Here is a 16,794-nt window from a genome sequence, read left to right as displayed (position 1 = left end):
CAGTGGCAGAGCACGTTCGTTGCAAGAGGAAAGCCCTGGGTTCGCTCCTTAGCACCAAAAATAATAATGGTACCTAAGTGTACAAGTCAATCATTCTTAGTAAACTCAGAGTTGGGCAACCAACATCATAATCAACTTTAGAACCTGTTCACCCCTAAAAAGAAGCCCTGTACCCTTTCACCATCACCCCCTGATGTCCCCTAACTCACCCTGGCCTTGGGCAGCCACTAATCAACTTTCTATCTCTAGAGAAATTGCTCATTAACTTTTTTTTTCACATATACCAGCAAACAAATTTACTTACCATATCAAGAGATGTCACCAATGCCACTGCTTAGAGAAAGGGCTAGACAAGGCAAGGCAGGTGGAAAGTCGCTTTCAGAGAGATGCACATCAACCACGGTGCTGATGGCCTGCGTCTGGCCAGACCCAAGAAGGGGGTCCTTTCTCCTACCTTTTCTGCCTCTGCTGTCCCTTTGTCACCATGGCCCCTGGTTTCTCAGTTGTTCCTTGAGCCTGCGTGCCTGGCTCTTTGCCAGCTCCTCAAACCTGCTCTGGTGGCCTTTGGGGGCTGGTCCTGAAATGCTCACCCTCAGGGGCTTCCCCAGTGAGAGACGCTCATGAAGGGGCAAGGAAGGACAGGCAGGGCGTGGGTGGGGGACAGGGGAGAGGCCAGCACAGGTCTGACTGTGAAGCCAGGAGCCCAGGTGTGAGAGGACACTGTGGTGAGGAGGACAGCTTGGGAACAGCCACAACAAGTTACTCCCTCTCTCCACAGACCTCCTCCACCTCCCCTGCGGCAGGGATAGATGCATGCCACACTAGGGTAGCCCTGTCCAATGGAGACAGGCAGGGAAGGCCACCCACTGCTGGAATTGGTACGAGAGGTGATGGGGAAGGTGGGATTCGATAAAGCTCTTCTGCAGCAAACCCTGGAGAGCTGACTCCTCTGGGAGCGTGCTTTCTACACAGGTGTCTTTGGGGTTTTTTTGTTTGTTTCTTTCTTTCTTTATTTCTGTTTTTATTTTTTGGTGGTACTTCCGTTTGAGCTCAGTAGCTTGTGCTCTACCACTTAAGCCAGGCCTCCAGCTCTTTTTACTTTATGTTATTTTTCAGATAGGCTCACACTTTATGTCTGGAGGGCTGCTGTGCAAGCCACCATGCCCAGCTCGTTTTGTTGAGATGGGAACTTTTTGCCCAGATTGGCCTGGCCTCCAACAGCAATCCTCCTGATCTCTACCTCCCCAGTAGCTGAGATTATAGGCAGAAGCCTCTGCACCCAACTTTTAGGTGTCTTTTCCTTTTAGCAGCTCTGTTACGGTCTAACTGACATCCTGTGAACTCCACACACTCAAAGCATACAATTGACAAGTTTTGAGGTATGTATATACCCAGGCAACCATCACTCCAATGAAGATAACAAATCCATCCTCCCAGAAGTTCCCTCCCTCCCCACTACCCATCTCCAGGTAATCATTCATCTGTTTTATACCAAGAGATTAGTTTGCATTTTCTGGAGTTTTGCATAATTGGAACCTGACAGTATGGATTCTTGTTTGACTGGCTTCTTTCACTCAGCACAGTTATTTTCTAGCAAAGTGAATCACACATGCTGCTGAGGAGGCTGCCATATTCACAGGCCACAATTTGCTTATCCATTCACTTATTGGTAGACATTTGGGCTGTTTCCAGGTTGAGACCACCACAAATAACACTGCTGTGAACATTTATTTGAAGGTCTTTGAATGATTGTGTGCTCTCATTTCTCTCGGTCAATCTGTAGGAGTAAAGAGGCTGGATCACCTGGTAGGTGAAGAATTTCAAGAATCTTCAGCCTGCTTTTCAAAGCAGTTATGCTATTTAACATTCCCACTAACAGCAATTGAAAGTTCCACTTGCTCTGTATCTGTATGAGTCAGATTTGTCATCACTGAGACAAATACCTGAGAGAAAGGTATTTGCTCAAAGGATTAAAAATGTATTTGAACTCATGATTTTAGAGGTTTCAGTCTGGTCCCTTGGCCCCGTGAGGTGAGGCTAAACATCATGGTGATAGGAGTATGTGGCAGAGAAAGAGACAGAGGGGACCCAGGACAAGACACAGCCCCCCAGGAGACACCCCCAGAGACCTACTGCCTCCCACTAGGCTCTGCCTCCAAAAGTTTTCATATTCCACGACAAGGTCAAAACATTATCAGTCAATCAGTGATAAAGCCACTGTAGGTTGGAGTTCTCAAGATCCAATCTTTCTCAATAATTGGATCCACCAGCTGGGAACCAAGTCTTCGACACATGAGCCTTTTGGGGGAACGCTCAGTGCCAAGCCTTGGCACTGTCCTTCCCATCACTTGATCATTTTAGCCTTTCTCACGGGTATGTAGTTTTAATTTGCATTTCCCTGGCAGTTAATAATACTGAACTTCTTTTCATGTGCTTACTTAGCCATCCATATCTTCTTTGGTAAAGTGGCTTATTGTTTGAAGGGTTATTGGATTTTAGGGGTTCTCTGTGTATTCTGTACATGTGTCCTTACACACATGCTTTGCAAGTTTTTTTCCCCAAGTCTGTGGCTTGTCTTTTCACTCTCTGTTTCTGCCTTGCTTGTATTATAGTCAGATGTGTAAACTCTTGTACTACTTTTACAAGCTGACGAATACTGACAATTCTCCCACGGAACTGTAAACACACACTACCAGACAGAGTAAAACATATCATTGGACTAGCATTAATAAACATCATTTTATCAATTACATAATAAGACATTATTAAGTATCCCATCATGAACTACAAGCTCAGAAGGCATGTAAAATAAAGTTCAATTCATTAGCAGAAACTCACTTCTTTTTTTTTTTTTGCAAAAGAGGTTGAGAAAAGAAGAGGAAGAAAAAACACACATCAAACAACAAATAAGTTGATAATTTCTGATAAGCATGGGGAAAAATTACGAGAATTTCAGAAAACTTATGAATAACGGTTTTAGCTACCATGACAAAGTATTACTACCTTTTAAAAAAATTATTAAATTACAAGACTTATAAAGAGCACTTGAGTTTATCAATTTTTTTTCTTTTACCAGTCATGCTTTCGGTTTTATACCTAAGGAATCTAACTCAAGGCCACAAAGATTTCCTGTGTTTTTCTAGAATTTTTATAGTTTAGGTTTCACACTTAGGCCTATGATTCATTTTGAGTTAATTTTTATATACAATGTAAGATCAAAAAAATTAACAGCAAACTAGAGCAGGCAGAGCTACATTGAATCTGAGTATGATTTCCCCCCAGAGCTTTTCCAACTTTTCCTTCCCTTCCCTACACCCAAGCCCCAGCGGAGGCAGAGGGCCACTGGAGGGTAGTGAGGGAGGGGAAGGGGGTGAGGCAGGGAGGCCAGGACTTTACCTGTTCTCAGTAATAAATCAGCAGGAGCAGCGAGGAGCCATGGATGGAGCTATGTGTTTCTTACACCTACCTCTACACCGATGCCCTGCAGTGACTGCCTTACTTTTGCTTTTGCAAGCTTCGGGGTGGGCAGTGGCGACCCTTGCATGTCACAAGAGGAAGGGGAGATGAACAAGAAGTAAAAATGGGATCGGGAGGGTTTTTTGTTTCGTTGAAGTGAGGGGAGGGCTGGGCAAAGCATCACAAAAGCCACAGCCTACCTCTCTCATACCCAGCCTGCTCCAGCTGCCCTAGCAAAGACATGGATCAAAGAGTGGCTGGCAGCCCACAAAGAACATGTGGCTTGAGGGCTGTTCAAGCTGAGAGCTATTTTGAAAAGCCCTCTTCAACAATTAGCAAGTAAGTCTAACATCCTTTGAGATAATTAGCACAGTTGTAGCCTTGTCCATTTCTATAACATTCAGTGAGGCTCCTAAGGTACCAGTCTGGAGACAAATTCCCAGACAGAGGCTTTCAAATGCTGCTGGGCAGCCTCTGGGTAGAGATTAGAACTACTTATCTATTCTTCACACCAAGTTATTTTGAAGCAAGTAAGCTTCCATAAAGACAATACAACTGACCTTTGGCAAGTTGCTTATCTGTGTCTCAGTTTCCTCTTCTGGAACTCGTGATGGTGCTCATCCCAAGGATGATTGTGAGAGTGTGTGGGGTGATACAAAACCTGCTGCAGGATGACTGTGAGCAATGCACACCAGCTTTATTTTGACCTAAAAGTTAAGCCAGTCCCCTGGTCTCAATGCCAATTCACAAATAATAAGAGCAGAGTTTAAGGAAAAGGAAATGAAGTTTATTACTCATCAGATGAAGAGGAGGAAGGGAGAGTCAACCTCTCAAGGCTCTGTCTGAGAGACAATGTTTGCTTTTTAAAGGGGAGTTTAATGGCTCAGTTCAGAGTTTTGGCTCTTAGGTGCTGGGTTACTGGAACTACATCTCTGAAGCTGTAAACCAAAAGGTTTACTCTTTTTTGGTGGTCAGAGTGAAATAAGGGGAAGAAGAATACCTAGTTTAATTGCAGAGAAAGGTGTTAACCTTGGTCTCTTCCACACGCAGGGCAAGAGAGAGACAAAGGGGAAAATGTCACTTTGAATAATAAGCAGAGCAACCTGGCCAGCACCCAAGCCAGCCACACCAAGAGATTTTCCCTTTCGTAGTCTTAGTTTCATTTTCCCCACTATCAATTCATTCCGTCCTCTTCTAAGACAAAGGGACATCATAATTGTCCCTTTCCTGCCTTTAGTTCATTCATGGGCCCGAGTATAGAGTCAGTGCTCCTTGCAAAAACAGCTTTAAGCTCCCGGTGCAAGCTCCTGAGGGCAGGTTTTCCGGTGTCTGGGACAGTCCTGGGCATAGCAGAGACCTAAGAGCCATGCAGGAGAAATAAATGATGAGTGGAGCATTTTTTCAGAAAGCCGTAAGAACTTCTCCTCTGTGCCGTGAATAAGCACCCTGGCCTCCCAGAATGGAGTCCCCTTGGGACTTCTGAACTCCCTTCCCACTCTGCTGGGACCTCTATGTACTAAGTCACACACTAAGTACAAAAGCCTTCCCCACAAGTCCAAAGAAGGAAGACTGAGGTTACGTGGTGCTTGATCTGCCTGACCCCATGAGCCCTCTTGCTTCATAAACCGGCCAGCTGTCCACAGCTTCACAGGCCCTGGTTGTGCTCAGAGACTCTATACTGACACTAATCCATCAGGATAAACAATAATGATGATGATCTGTGTAAATAACTAACAGTCCATTCTGCCCCCTCCTTGTCCCTTGGCAGTAGAGGGATAAGTGCCTGAGAGAAGGTGGCAGAAGCCAGGCTGCAAATGGCAGGACACAGTGGGACAAGCAGCTCTGGGAAGTCTCCCTGGGGGATCCCTAGAAGAGTCACAGGCCAAAGAATAGGAGTGACATGGGTCCAGAGGGCAGTTACCCTCTGGGTAAACAAGAAAAGGAAAACCTCCCCAAGGGCCCCAGGCAGGACTTTGCCAACGTCTCAAAGGTCAGCAATGCATTTGCATCAAGCAGCCCTTGAGGAGCTATTCTGAGAATGACTGGACCTGGAGTTTCAACTTGAAGAGTACCAACTGAGAACAGGGAAATTCCATCTTTCTCCTCTTATCCCAGCAGGCCCCAGGACTGAGAGGGCACAGCGAGGACTGCCACCTGGCACTTGCCATATCATAAATCTAAATTCAAGGCCCAGGACATTTGTGGCCTGGTTGGGGCTGGGGGGCCCTACAGGGCAGTGGTACTGAGCCCTGGTACACTGTACTGAGCAATAGGACATTCCTGAGAGAGGCCACCTGGGACCCTCCAGCCCTCCCAGAAACCAGGGCCTGTACTGGGTTTCCCAGTAGTGGAACAACTCACGCTGCTTACCTGGAGCACCAGGTTCCATCAGCCCCAAGGTGACCAGGAATCTGGTCCATAAGACTATTCTTTCTTTTAATTAAATATGCATGCAAGGGTGCATGGAAAAATGTCTAGAAGAATCTATGCTTTGGTGTTATCAGGTGGCCATTCAAGATGCCTGAATCTTCTGAATAATTATGTATAGGGAGTTGTTTTCAGTTTGTTTATTTGTTGGGTGGTACTAGGGTTTAAACTCAGAGCCTCATGTTTGCCAGGCGGCCACTCTACCACTTGAGCCAAGCCTGCAATCCAAGCTTTTGCTTGGATTGCTTCTTATAAGTTGATTGTCACAGTAATAGAAAGCTGAGTAACACAATGAGTAATTTACAGAATAAGTAAAAATAAATGGGAAGGAAAGAAGGGACAGAGGAAGGGAAGGGAAGAGAATGAGGAATGAGAGAAGATAGAGATGAGTGCACAGGTAAAGTACAAGAACGTGCAGTGATGTACAAAGACAGAGTGGTGGAATCTGGCAAACTGGAGTTCAAGGCCCAGCTGAGGAAGGTAACTAAGCTACTGCTCATCTCTATCCAACTGCCACCATACTGAAGGTTTAATGCTGCCATTAGGCCAGAAAATGCAGGCTGCCAAAATCCTAAAATCAGGATTTCTATGTGACTTCTCTCAAGTTTTTCTCAAATTTCAAAGAACAATATGCAGAAAAAACATACCATGTCTGCAGAAAGATGGTCACGTTAGGGTGAAGCGGGTGAGGCACTACCTCGTGCCCAATTTTGAGAGGCCCACAACCTCGGGAATCAAGATAAATATTTTCATTCCATGTTTTTAAGAAAAAATGAAATGTGCAGTAAGAATAAAATCAAAACATTGAGATGCGATCTTCCCCTGAGCTCATACAACTCATTTCACTCAGTTCAGATCCCCTTATTCCCAACTCAGCATCCTTTGAAGTCTTGGGGTTTTGGGTTCACTGATGGGGGGCAGGATGGTTTGATAAACGCACATAAGAAACAAGATGAAAAGCAGGTTTGGGGGTGAAGACTGTGAGCTCAATTGCAGTCATCTGATGTGAGATGCTGTGTGGCATTTAGCCTCCAGCATGTCACAACAAGAAGTGACACTAGCAAGTGAAAGAAAAGCTAATGCTTTCTCAGTAGCTACTGTGCCAGATGCCTCCTCTACTGACAAATCTCAACATGACTCTTTAATTAGGAGGTGTAATCTCCATGTAAGAAAAATATGTTGATGATTATTAAGGTCATGAAATCAAGGTCATATGAGTGGTCAATGCTGTGACTGACACTGTCTGACTTCTCTATCTGTGTGACTCTCAAATCCATTGTTCCCAATAAATTATGCTGCCTAGAGCAAGTCACATACATTTGTGTGACATCCCTCAGGACAGTGTTGGTTGGATGAGATTATCAGACAGCTTAAATGATGCTTGCTGTCATTCAAGGCTGTGTCACTAGCCTAATGTCATTCTCCTTACCTTAGAGATAAGTGTCCGGCCAGCCCCACTCAGGGGACTGTAGTCTTTCTTTGGTTTGCAGCCTTTCCACCCACCAACAAACTTCCTCTACAGCTACCTGACCCACAGGAGGGAATTCTGGCCTCTACTCACATGTAGCATGACCTGGTTTCCTTCCATGTTCACTCTCCGTTACAACTTTACTGAAACTACAACTGTTTCCATGCTCAAGAGCCTGGGCCCTGACCACTTATGTGTGCACAGCAGCCTTCTGCTGCCTTGAGTCCATTCCAGGCGGTAATTCCCAGTGTGTCCTGTTCAGAAACCAGTTAACTTGGGCAAACCTAGCCATAGCTCAACAGAGGAATGAGTATAGTTTTTTTGAGATGCCATTGTTTAGCAAGGGTCTTTTTTATGTCCCCAAAGTTAACCTCTAAAATATTTAGAAAAAACAGAGAAACATCAAAAGGGTGAGAGTTCATCTGTAATCATAATCCCAACACTCAGACATAATCTGCTGATACTCAGTGATTTTTTTTTCCTTTGATTCTTTTCTGTAAATACATTCTTTTTAACAACAAAGAGATTTTCTGGTATACTTTTTATAACCTACTTTCTATTTCATAAATAGTGGTCAACAGTTTTATGTCATTAAATCTTCTGCAATATCGTTTCGATGGTTTACAGGACCCCAGTAAGTGGATGTGCCATGTTTCGTGTAACCCATTCCTTCCTCAAGAGTTTTTGGTCAATAAATTTGTCTCTCTAGGCCACCACAGGTAAACTGTCATGAGTCATTCTCCAAGTGGGTCTTCCACGTGCAGGCATTCAATAGCATGGCACTTTCCTGCCCCCAGGAAGTCAGGTGCCACCATGACTTGCTTGGGCCAATGAAGAAAGGAGCAGTGATGGCATCAGGGCAGAAGCTTCCAGAAACAGTGCACATTCCAGAAAGTTCTCCCTCGGCCTCAGTCTTCATACGCACAGTCCCAAAATCATATGGCACAAACGAGCAACCAACTTTGGCCTTAACTATGGGGATCCAGGACCGTGTTGCTTCTGTGACATAACATCCCTTGTCTAGGCTCACAGTTGTTGGAGAGGCCAGGTTAAGACAGAATTTCACCTGTCTACGTGTGTGGGACCTGGGGGACATCTGGCTAGCTAGACACAAGGGAGCAGTCCAGCAAGAGACACAACCACTGGAAGCAAAGTTCTGCAAGTACACCCTGGAGCGGAGGGAGACGTTCAGCCCCAGAAAGGAGTTATCTGAGAAGAAAGAAGGCTCCCAGCACGAGGATGGGGTTGGGGACAGACTTCTCCAAGGAAGAGTGAGGAGATGTGAGGGCCAGGTGAGGGTAACCGACCAAGGAGGGTGGGAAACAAAGGGGTTGTGATCAAGCAAAACATGGAGCCCGCAGAACTCAAGGCAGGTGATTTTGAGTGAAGTAGGAGCTTTTAGGAGATGAGGGCTAGAGACAGCCAGAGAGAGAGAGAGAGAAAAGGGCCAGATGGGGCAAAATCTCAGCAAAATCCCAGAACTCATGTATTCACAAGAAGAGCTTCATCCTCCTCCCGCTTTGTTTGGGGGGAAAATGCCTCTCTAACTGCCTCATTTGGGAGTGTCATTGGCAAAACCTAACTTTGTAGCTTAATATGATTTACTACAATCAAACATACCCTGTACTTAACCAGGCATGGTGGCACATGTCTATAATCCCCAGCACTTGGGAGGTAGAGACAGGAGGATCTCAAGTTCAAGGCCAGGCTGTGCTACATAGTGAAACCCTGGCTCTATATTCAAGAGTCAGTTTCACTACAAATAAAGTCAGAACTATCGTGGTTTGGTAATCTAGAGTAATCACCCCCAATAGCCATACGTGCTGACCTCATATCAGCCTTGTCAGTCAGCATCAGTCAATGTCAGCCAGATATTCAGCCATAATCAGTGTCCTCAGTCAATTTTCAGTCAGTAGTAGCCAGTCAGTAAATCAGACTCAGTCTGTCAGTCAGTTACCATCAATGTCAGTCAGTCAGTCATAATCGGTGTTCTCAGTCAGTATTTTTCAGTTAGTCACGACCAATGTCAGTCACAATCAGTGTCAGTAAGTTGTAATCAGAGTTCTCAGTCAGTCACTTGTCAGTATGAGTAAATCAATGAATCAGACTCAGTCTCTGTCAGTCATCATCACTCTCAGTTAGCCATTCATAATCCATCATGGGGTAGTCAGTGTCAATCAGCATCAGATAGCCCGTTGATGTTAGACAGTGTTACTGTCTGTCAGTCAGTCAGTATCCGTTAGTATCAGTCAGTCAGCATCAGTCAGCAACCAGTGAATAGGCATGGCACTCAGCTAGATGCTGAGTACCGAGCTCATTTGCCTGTTTGTATATTAACCCAGTACCTTTCCTGTTTCCGGGTGCCGGTATAGGCATGTCAATCCTCCATGTGGACAGAGAGGTGTCCCCAAGAACACATTAATTACTGAGCTGGTAACTAACTACCGAGCTGGCCCTCATTTCCGGCTGGGCCACCTCCTCACTGCCAAACACACCGCCATGATTCTGAGAACTTCCTGAGCTGAGGGCACCAGTTCAGAAAGAGTGAAAGGGAACAAGGTCACCTTCTGACTCTGGGAAGCCTCTTCCTCCCCCACAGGGGTTTTTGGAGATGTTTCACCAATCCCGAGACTGGAACAGCTAGGGCGATACTTTGGGCAGCAGCAGGCCTCTCCACCTTCCTCTCCCTTTAGGCTCTGCTGTCTGTGTTGCAGGCAAAGGCGTTCCTTAACACAGCTGCTCCTTGCTTGTACAGAACCAGAGTTCAGGGTGGAGGGGGGTAGGGCCACGCTACAAGATGGTCCAATTCCCCAGGTTTGGACATGGCTGTGGGCATGTGTTTTGTCTGCCTAAACAATGCCCCTCTTTCTCTGAAGGAGCTGCTCATTTCCTCCTTTCAACCCCCACCCACTCTGCGGGTTTGTTCAGGAGCTCACACTGGCAATTTATGCCTTGTCCTGGCCAGAGCCGGGCAGTACATGCTCCCTGCACCATCCCCCTCCCAGTGATTGGTCCAGGGATGGACACATGACCCAGCTGGGTCATCAGAACCCATCCCCAGAAGTTTCCTGAGGCTGCCCCTCGAGTCCTTCAACTGGAAGAATATATGGTTAAATCTAAAACAGAATGGCCTTTGTCGTGTAGGAGAAAGCCTTGAAGGAGACAAAAGTGGAAGGAAACAGGCACAAAAGGAAACAAACAGATAAGAGAAGCCTGACAAGATTTTCAGCCCCTAATTCTAGCTAACCTCACAGCTGCCTCCACCCCTGGCCACCTGCCATTTGGTTTTGTGAACCATAGTTAGAGCCAATGAACTTTGCCTAACACAGACATTATAGGTGCTGCCAGTTTTAGGCATCTCTTACCCATTTGGAAGTGGATGACTCAGTGAGTGGCCAGCCCAAGACCCTCAACTTTTGGTATCTTGCATCGGGAGTGGGCAGGGCAAGCCCAGGGAGGTCCCCCCAGGCCTCAGGTGGATGCAGTGGGCAGACCTCAGGTGCAGCCTGGCAGACCAGCACCTGCCCTGAATTTTCATGACCTTTTCTAGCTATGAGGTGTGTACGTCTTGGGCCTTGACCTCTTCCACTCAGTGTTTTGCTATAAACACACTCTAGGTATTGAGAAGTCTCCTCATTCTTGTCTTGTTGGTCACTCCATGCAGGGCCGACATGACAGGCCTTATGACCTGTGCAGTCACACAGGGCCCTGCACTTAGAGGGCCTCCATGCTTGGTTTAATGCTTTGCTGCACCATCTTGAAATTCTTAATCTTTATGAATAAGAAGCCCTGCATTTTGATTTTGCACAGGGCCCCCCACAAGTTATATAGCTGGTCCTGGCTCCATGAGTTCCCTCATGGTAGGATTTGTGATGCCAGTGAATTGCTCCAGCTCCCAAGATCCCATTCCCCATTTACTCTCATCTCATATCTGCCTTATTCTTTAACATCCCACCTTCTCCCACACACACACTCTCCGATGATCTTCTCCCACCATAGGTGGAATTTTCTCCCAGAGGTAGGAAGCCCCTGTGGCCTCCTCCAAACTGTACCCACACCAGTTGGCAGCTGGCTCATTGCTTCCCATCTGAGTTCTATGTAAAAGCAAAGCTGGACTGCATCTGATTTAGAGCAACGCCAAAATGAGTGGCTTTTCTTGCTTCTGCCTCTCAGCCCCCAACATTCTATAATTTGGCTTCAAATCTCTGTCCAAGCTGGGCACTGGTGGTTTGTGCCTATAATCCTAGCTACTTAGGAGGCAGAGATCAACAGGATCAAAGTTCAAAGCCAGCTCAGGCAAATAGTCTGAGGGACACTATCTTGGAAAAAAAGAAAAAAAAAAAAAAAAAAACCTCTGGGAAGGCTGGGAAATAGGAGCCTGGACTCCTGGGAACAGCAAGAACTCTGTTGCAGGTGTCAACAAGAAGAGCTGTTTGTGAGACTCCTCCATCATCTGTAATGAGGATGTGAAAGTAGCCAACAGGAAAGCAGCCTGTGTCCCAAAGGTGTGTGCTAGCTGTGGGCCTGCCTGCTTCTGGAAAAGGCAGACTGGAGCCCTCACTTCTGCCCCCAACAGAGAGTAACACTGAACAGCACGGATCTGAGCATTCACCCACAATACTGACCCCGAGAAACCAGTGGAGGAGGGAAGGGCAAGAGGAGGAAATCCACAATTTGACGATAGAGTCCAGGTGTGGAAAAAGTGATTTATTTCTGAAGCACAGTAACAGCTAATGTAACTGGGAACATTCCGCTTACCAGTCTCATCCATGTTTTTGTGTCACAGAGACATACTAAGACTTTGGAAAAACTCCAAAGGGGATTACACTTGAAATGTGCTCATTCTTCACTTTTGGGGACTATTTGTTTTCATCACAGTGAACTGAATAAAATTGCTTTACAGCTTACTAAAACTCAAACTTGTCCTCGAAGGGAGCAGTTTAAACAGTTCCAACTGTAAATTAGCAATGCAAGTGAATTCCCACCAGAAGACAGAGCCAGAAAAACAAAAAGCAGCTCTAACAGCAAGCTTGTCTTGCCAAGAGGAAACACACACATCAGATGTCGAAGGAGAGTGGGCTGTCTTCAGGGCAGAGATCCTAAGTTGATACGGCCACATTGTGGGTCCAGCTTCCTTTTTGGTAAAAGAAGGTAAGGAATAAGTCTGCCTGATGCAATGCTGAGATTTGGTTTAAAAAGAGGAAGTCACTAGTACAACCACTCTGGAAAAAAATTTGGAGGCTACTTAAAAAGCTGGACATCGATCTACCATTTGATCCAGCAATACCACTCTTGGGGATATACCCAAAAGACTGTTACTCCAGAGGCACCTGCACATCCATGTTTATTGCGGCACTATTCACAATAGCCAAGTTATGGAAACAGCCAAGATGCCCCAGCACTGACGAATGGATTAAGAAAATGTGGTATCTATACACAATGGAATTTTATGCAGCCATGAAGAAGAACGAAATGTTATCATTCGCTGGTAAATGGATGGAATTGGAGAACATCATTCTGAGTGAGGTTAGCCTGGCTCAAAAGACCAAAAATCGTATGTTCTCCCTCATATGTGGACATTAGATCAAGGGCAAACACAACAAGGGGATTGGACTATGAGCACATGATAAAAGCGAGAGCACACAAGGGAGGGGTGAGGATAGGTAAGACACCTAAAAAACTAGCTAGCATTTGTTGCCCTTAATGCAGAGAAACTAAAGCAGATACCTTAAAGCAACTGAGGCCAATAGGAAAAGGGGACCAGGAACTAGAGAAAAGGTTAGATTAAAAAGAATTAACCTAGAAGGTAACACCCATGCACAGGAAATCAATGTGAGTCAATGCCCTGTATAGCTATCCTTATCTCAACCAGCAAAACCCCTTGTTTCTTCCTATTATTGCTTATACTCTCTCTACAACAAAATTAGAGATAAGGGCAAAATAGTTTCTGCCGGGTATTGAGGGGGGGGAGTGGGAGGGGGTGGAGTGGGTGGTAAGGGAGGGGGTGGGGGCAGGGGGGAGAAATAAACCAAGCCTTGTATGCACATATGAATAATAAAAGAAAAATGAAAAAAAAAAAAAAGAGGAAGTCACGCCATCACTATATTGCAAGGAGGGTTGTTTACCATGACCGTGTTCCACCAGAGATGTATCCTTGGCTGTGCCAACAACACACACAGCATAGTAATAAACAGGAAAGCGTTTCCCCCTGTGATGGCCAGACAGCAGGAACTTGCAGCGTTGGGGACAGGTTTCCACTGGTAGGCGCCTCCAACGCTCTCTGAACTGCTGACTCCCAAATCCCCTAATGAACAAATGAGCCACAACCTGGAGGGCTGCCACCGTAACAAGAACAGGTGGGTACCACCTAAGGTGCCAGGGTCCCTGAGGATGCAGGGGTTCATGTCTGCACTGTCTCATTTCTTGTCCAGACAGCTCTTGCTATGAAGGTGGTGATTAACTTCCGGGAGAACCCAGCTATCCTGTAACTCATCTGGAGCTTTCTGGGCAAAAGCATTCTGATTCATGCCCTGTTTTACTGTGAGGTGTGATTTTAAAAGGGCTTGTGCTGGAAACTGCCATGATGAATGGCTGGAAAAACAAGAAAGAGAACCCTAAGCAAAGCAGTGTATATGTGTGTGTGTGTGTGTGTGTTATATTGGGCTGTATGACGTGTGCTCGAAAGGGGTGAAGGCCCTGTGACAAGGCCCTCGGGATCAAGTGTCCCTGCCACACCCATAGCCCCACACAGCCCCACAGAAAAGCCTACACAACAAGGGTGGGCTCCCCTTGTGGGTGAGGGTAGCAACAGGTAACGTGAAATTTCCAGGACCAGTGTACTGACCTGAGACTGTAACCCCAGCTATGCGGGTGGCTTAGGCAAGAGGACTGCAGTCCCGATCAGACTCAGGGCAAAAAGCTCAAGACACCATGCAAAAACAATAAGCAAAAAAAAGGGGGGGGGCTGAGGTCCTGCCTCAAAGCTAGAGTAATCTGCCTAGCAAGCCCTCATCCCCCAAAACAACTTCCAAACACCAAAACTCCCTACCCCTGACCACATAGTCTAAACATTGTTTGATACAACGAAAGTCAAGTTCATTTACCAGTCTTTTTCAAACTTCCACATGACTGACAACTTCACATGGCAGACACACATATATAAACAACAGGAGTTTGTACTTAGCCTGATTCACGGGGTGTGCTCTGGTATTTCCTATTTGTGTATTCAATGGTGACCCACTGAAGTGATTTTATGGCACTTGTGGATGCTGCTTGCAGCTGGACGCAAACAGCTTTGCTTTTGGACAAAGCTTTGGACCTTGGAATGGAAGCTGGAGTCTCCCAAGCATAAAAGAAATCACTCCCTTCCCGCAGCAGGCCCTGGCCTCAGTTAGGGTCACTAAGTGCCACCTGGGCATCCACCACTGAGGAAGAAGAGAAAGTCTCCTCCAACCAGCTTTAAAGAAAAGAGGTTCTTTCTGCAGCCTACTCAGGCCCAGGCTGGCAACCATCGGCCCGCCCGACCCGCCCAAGTTGCAGGGCAAGAGTGGACCATCCCTTGCAGTGGCACTCACTGGTCCCTTAGGGGGGTTCCAGCCATGAGCCAGCCCTTTGGGATCTCTGCCAGGAGGAGGATGAGCTTGGCCAGGTTGGAAAGGGCAGGACCAGAGGCCAGTACAGGTCCACCTGGTGGGGCGGGAAGACACAGCAGAGCTCACTGCTCCCTGGGAAGTGCGCGTCCCACTAGCCATCAGCGGCTGGGGGCCCAGACCCCGAAGGTCCCCCAAAGGCGCCGTCGCCCCAAGAAGGCTCTGCCCAAGTCGAGTGACTCAGAAATAGGTCGGAGCTGGGCAGGCGGGCCCACGGGTCGTCGGGCGGTCTGCGCTGGGGAAGCAGGTCGCTGTACACGTCCCTGGGGCCGTGTAGGCCGGGTGGCTGGACCTGCGGGCAGAGCGGGGCCGGGTGGTCGCGCGGGCCTGGCAGCAGCGGCCCGAAGCCCGGTGGCCCTGCGGTGGCCGCGCCATGCGCCCGCGGCGACGACGAACGCAGCCTGTCGGAAGCGAGCGGCCCGGGCGCATGGCCGCAGGCGGGGTTGTCGCTGACCGCCAGGCTCGAGAAGCTCCCGCGCAGGGCGGTCACGTCCACGGGCGGGAGGCTGTGCGCGCCGCGCTCGCGGGGAGCCGGCCGGGCTGCTGCGGGGCCGCCCCGCGCGCTCGGAGGCCGCGGCTCCTCCGCGTCCCTGCACGGCCGCGCCCATGTCTTGGCTCGGAGCTCGTCTGCCACCGCCAGCTGCGCTTGGTGCCGCCTCTCCGGGTGGTAGAACTTGCACTTGATGCCGTAGGTGCATTTCTTACCTAGGAGGGGGCAGGGCAGAGAGAACGCAGGGTGAGACCTGGGGCGTGGAGAGGCTGTGAGGTCCCCGCAATGCTTGGCCCCTGGCCAGTCTCCATAGAAATTCTTCCCTGAAGTCCCCCAGACACTGCGGGCTCTGCTGCCTTAGCCCTGCAGAAAGGGCTCAGGCTCTGGTAGGCGACAGAGGTGAGGAGAGCCTTGGGACACGAGTGGGACGGGTGCAATAACCCCCAAGTCAGCAGATCAAGGATGGGTCCAGGAACTCCACTTGACCATGGTCTGACCAAATCTCTGGATCTGTTGACCTTCAGCCTCTTCTTCCTCCAGGGACCCTGTGGATAGAGCTGGCCTTTCACACGGGGCATTGAGACCTGGGCACAGCCTCCAGCACCGAATTTGTTTCCACCACTGTCCATTGCCCCTTGCGCTAACACTGCCCTCACCCTACACTATGTTCTAATAAAAACAATCAAATGATCAAATAATTCATCATCTAAACGCAGGCACTTTGGATAGTGAAAGGGAGCAGGCCAGACCAACATGAATGTTTGCGTGGTTACTGTAATTCTAACAAGAAATGACTTTGAATGTCATCTAAAGTCTTACTGGATTTCTGTAAGCACAAAAAACAAGCCCTGGAACATTAAAAACTTATCAAAGCTGGTTAGTTCAGATTACTTAGTTAAGGCAGGTTAGCTGGCTAGAAGGCCAGCTGTGATAAAAAATAAAATAAATCCCTAACTCTTAATGAATAGAATGGACCAAAGCCTATCTGTGATTGTCTGTGAGACAGGATGAGAACTAAGGCAGAGGGGACCTCAGTGAAGAGGTGGAGCACTAGAGTCTGGAGCTTACAGCCTCCCAACTTCTCATACACAGCATTGCCCTGTGTGTGACCCCCACATTCAGCCCCTACACAGTCACAGTGTCTGGGATGTCACTTCATCCTTTCAGGAGCCCTGTCAGGAAACTGCAGTCCAGAGGTTAAGTTCCTCTCCAGGAACATACGGCTAGTTAAGGACAGAACACGTACTGCAGCCCAGGCTGCTGGCTGCTAGGCCAGTGCTTTCAACTGTGCCCCTGTGCTGCCA

General features: G+C 47.6%; 1 protein-coding gene across 1 annotated transcript in view; it reads right to left on the bottom strand.

The window, feature by feature from the left end:
• Positions 1 to 13,434: 13,434 nt before the first annotated feature.
• Positions 13,435 to 16,794, bottom strand: part of Zc3h12d (zinc finger CCCH-type containing 12D) — a 28,980-nt gene continuing 25,620 nt past the window's right edge. The window contains exon 6 of the mRNA XM_020173190.2: positions 13,435 to 15,705. Coding sequence (XP_020028779.2) covers positions 15,095 to 15,705 — 611 coding nt within the window. The 3' untranslated portion in view covers positions 13,435 to 15,094. The remainder of the gene's footprint in view (positions 15,706 to 16,794) is intronic.

The sequence above is a fragment of the Castor canadensis genome, chromosome 1 (assembly GCF_047511655.1).
Source record: "Castor canadensis chromosome 1, mCasCan1.hap1v2, whole genome shotgun sequence".
NCBI classification, from domain to species: domain Eukaryota; kingdom Metazoa; phylum Chordata; class Mammalia; order Rodentia; family Castoridae; genus Castor; species Castor canadensis.
The sequence above is the reverse complement of the archived record's forward strand: the minus strand, read 5'-3'. Positions and strand labels throughout refer to the sequence as shown.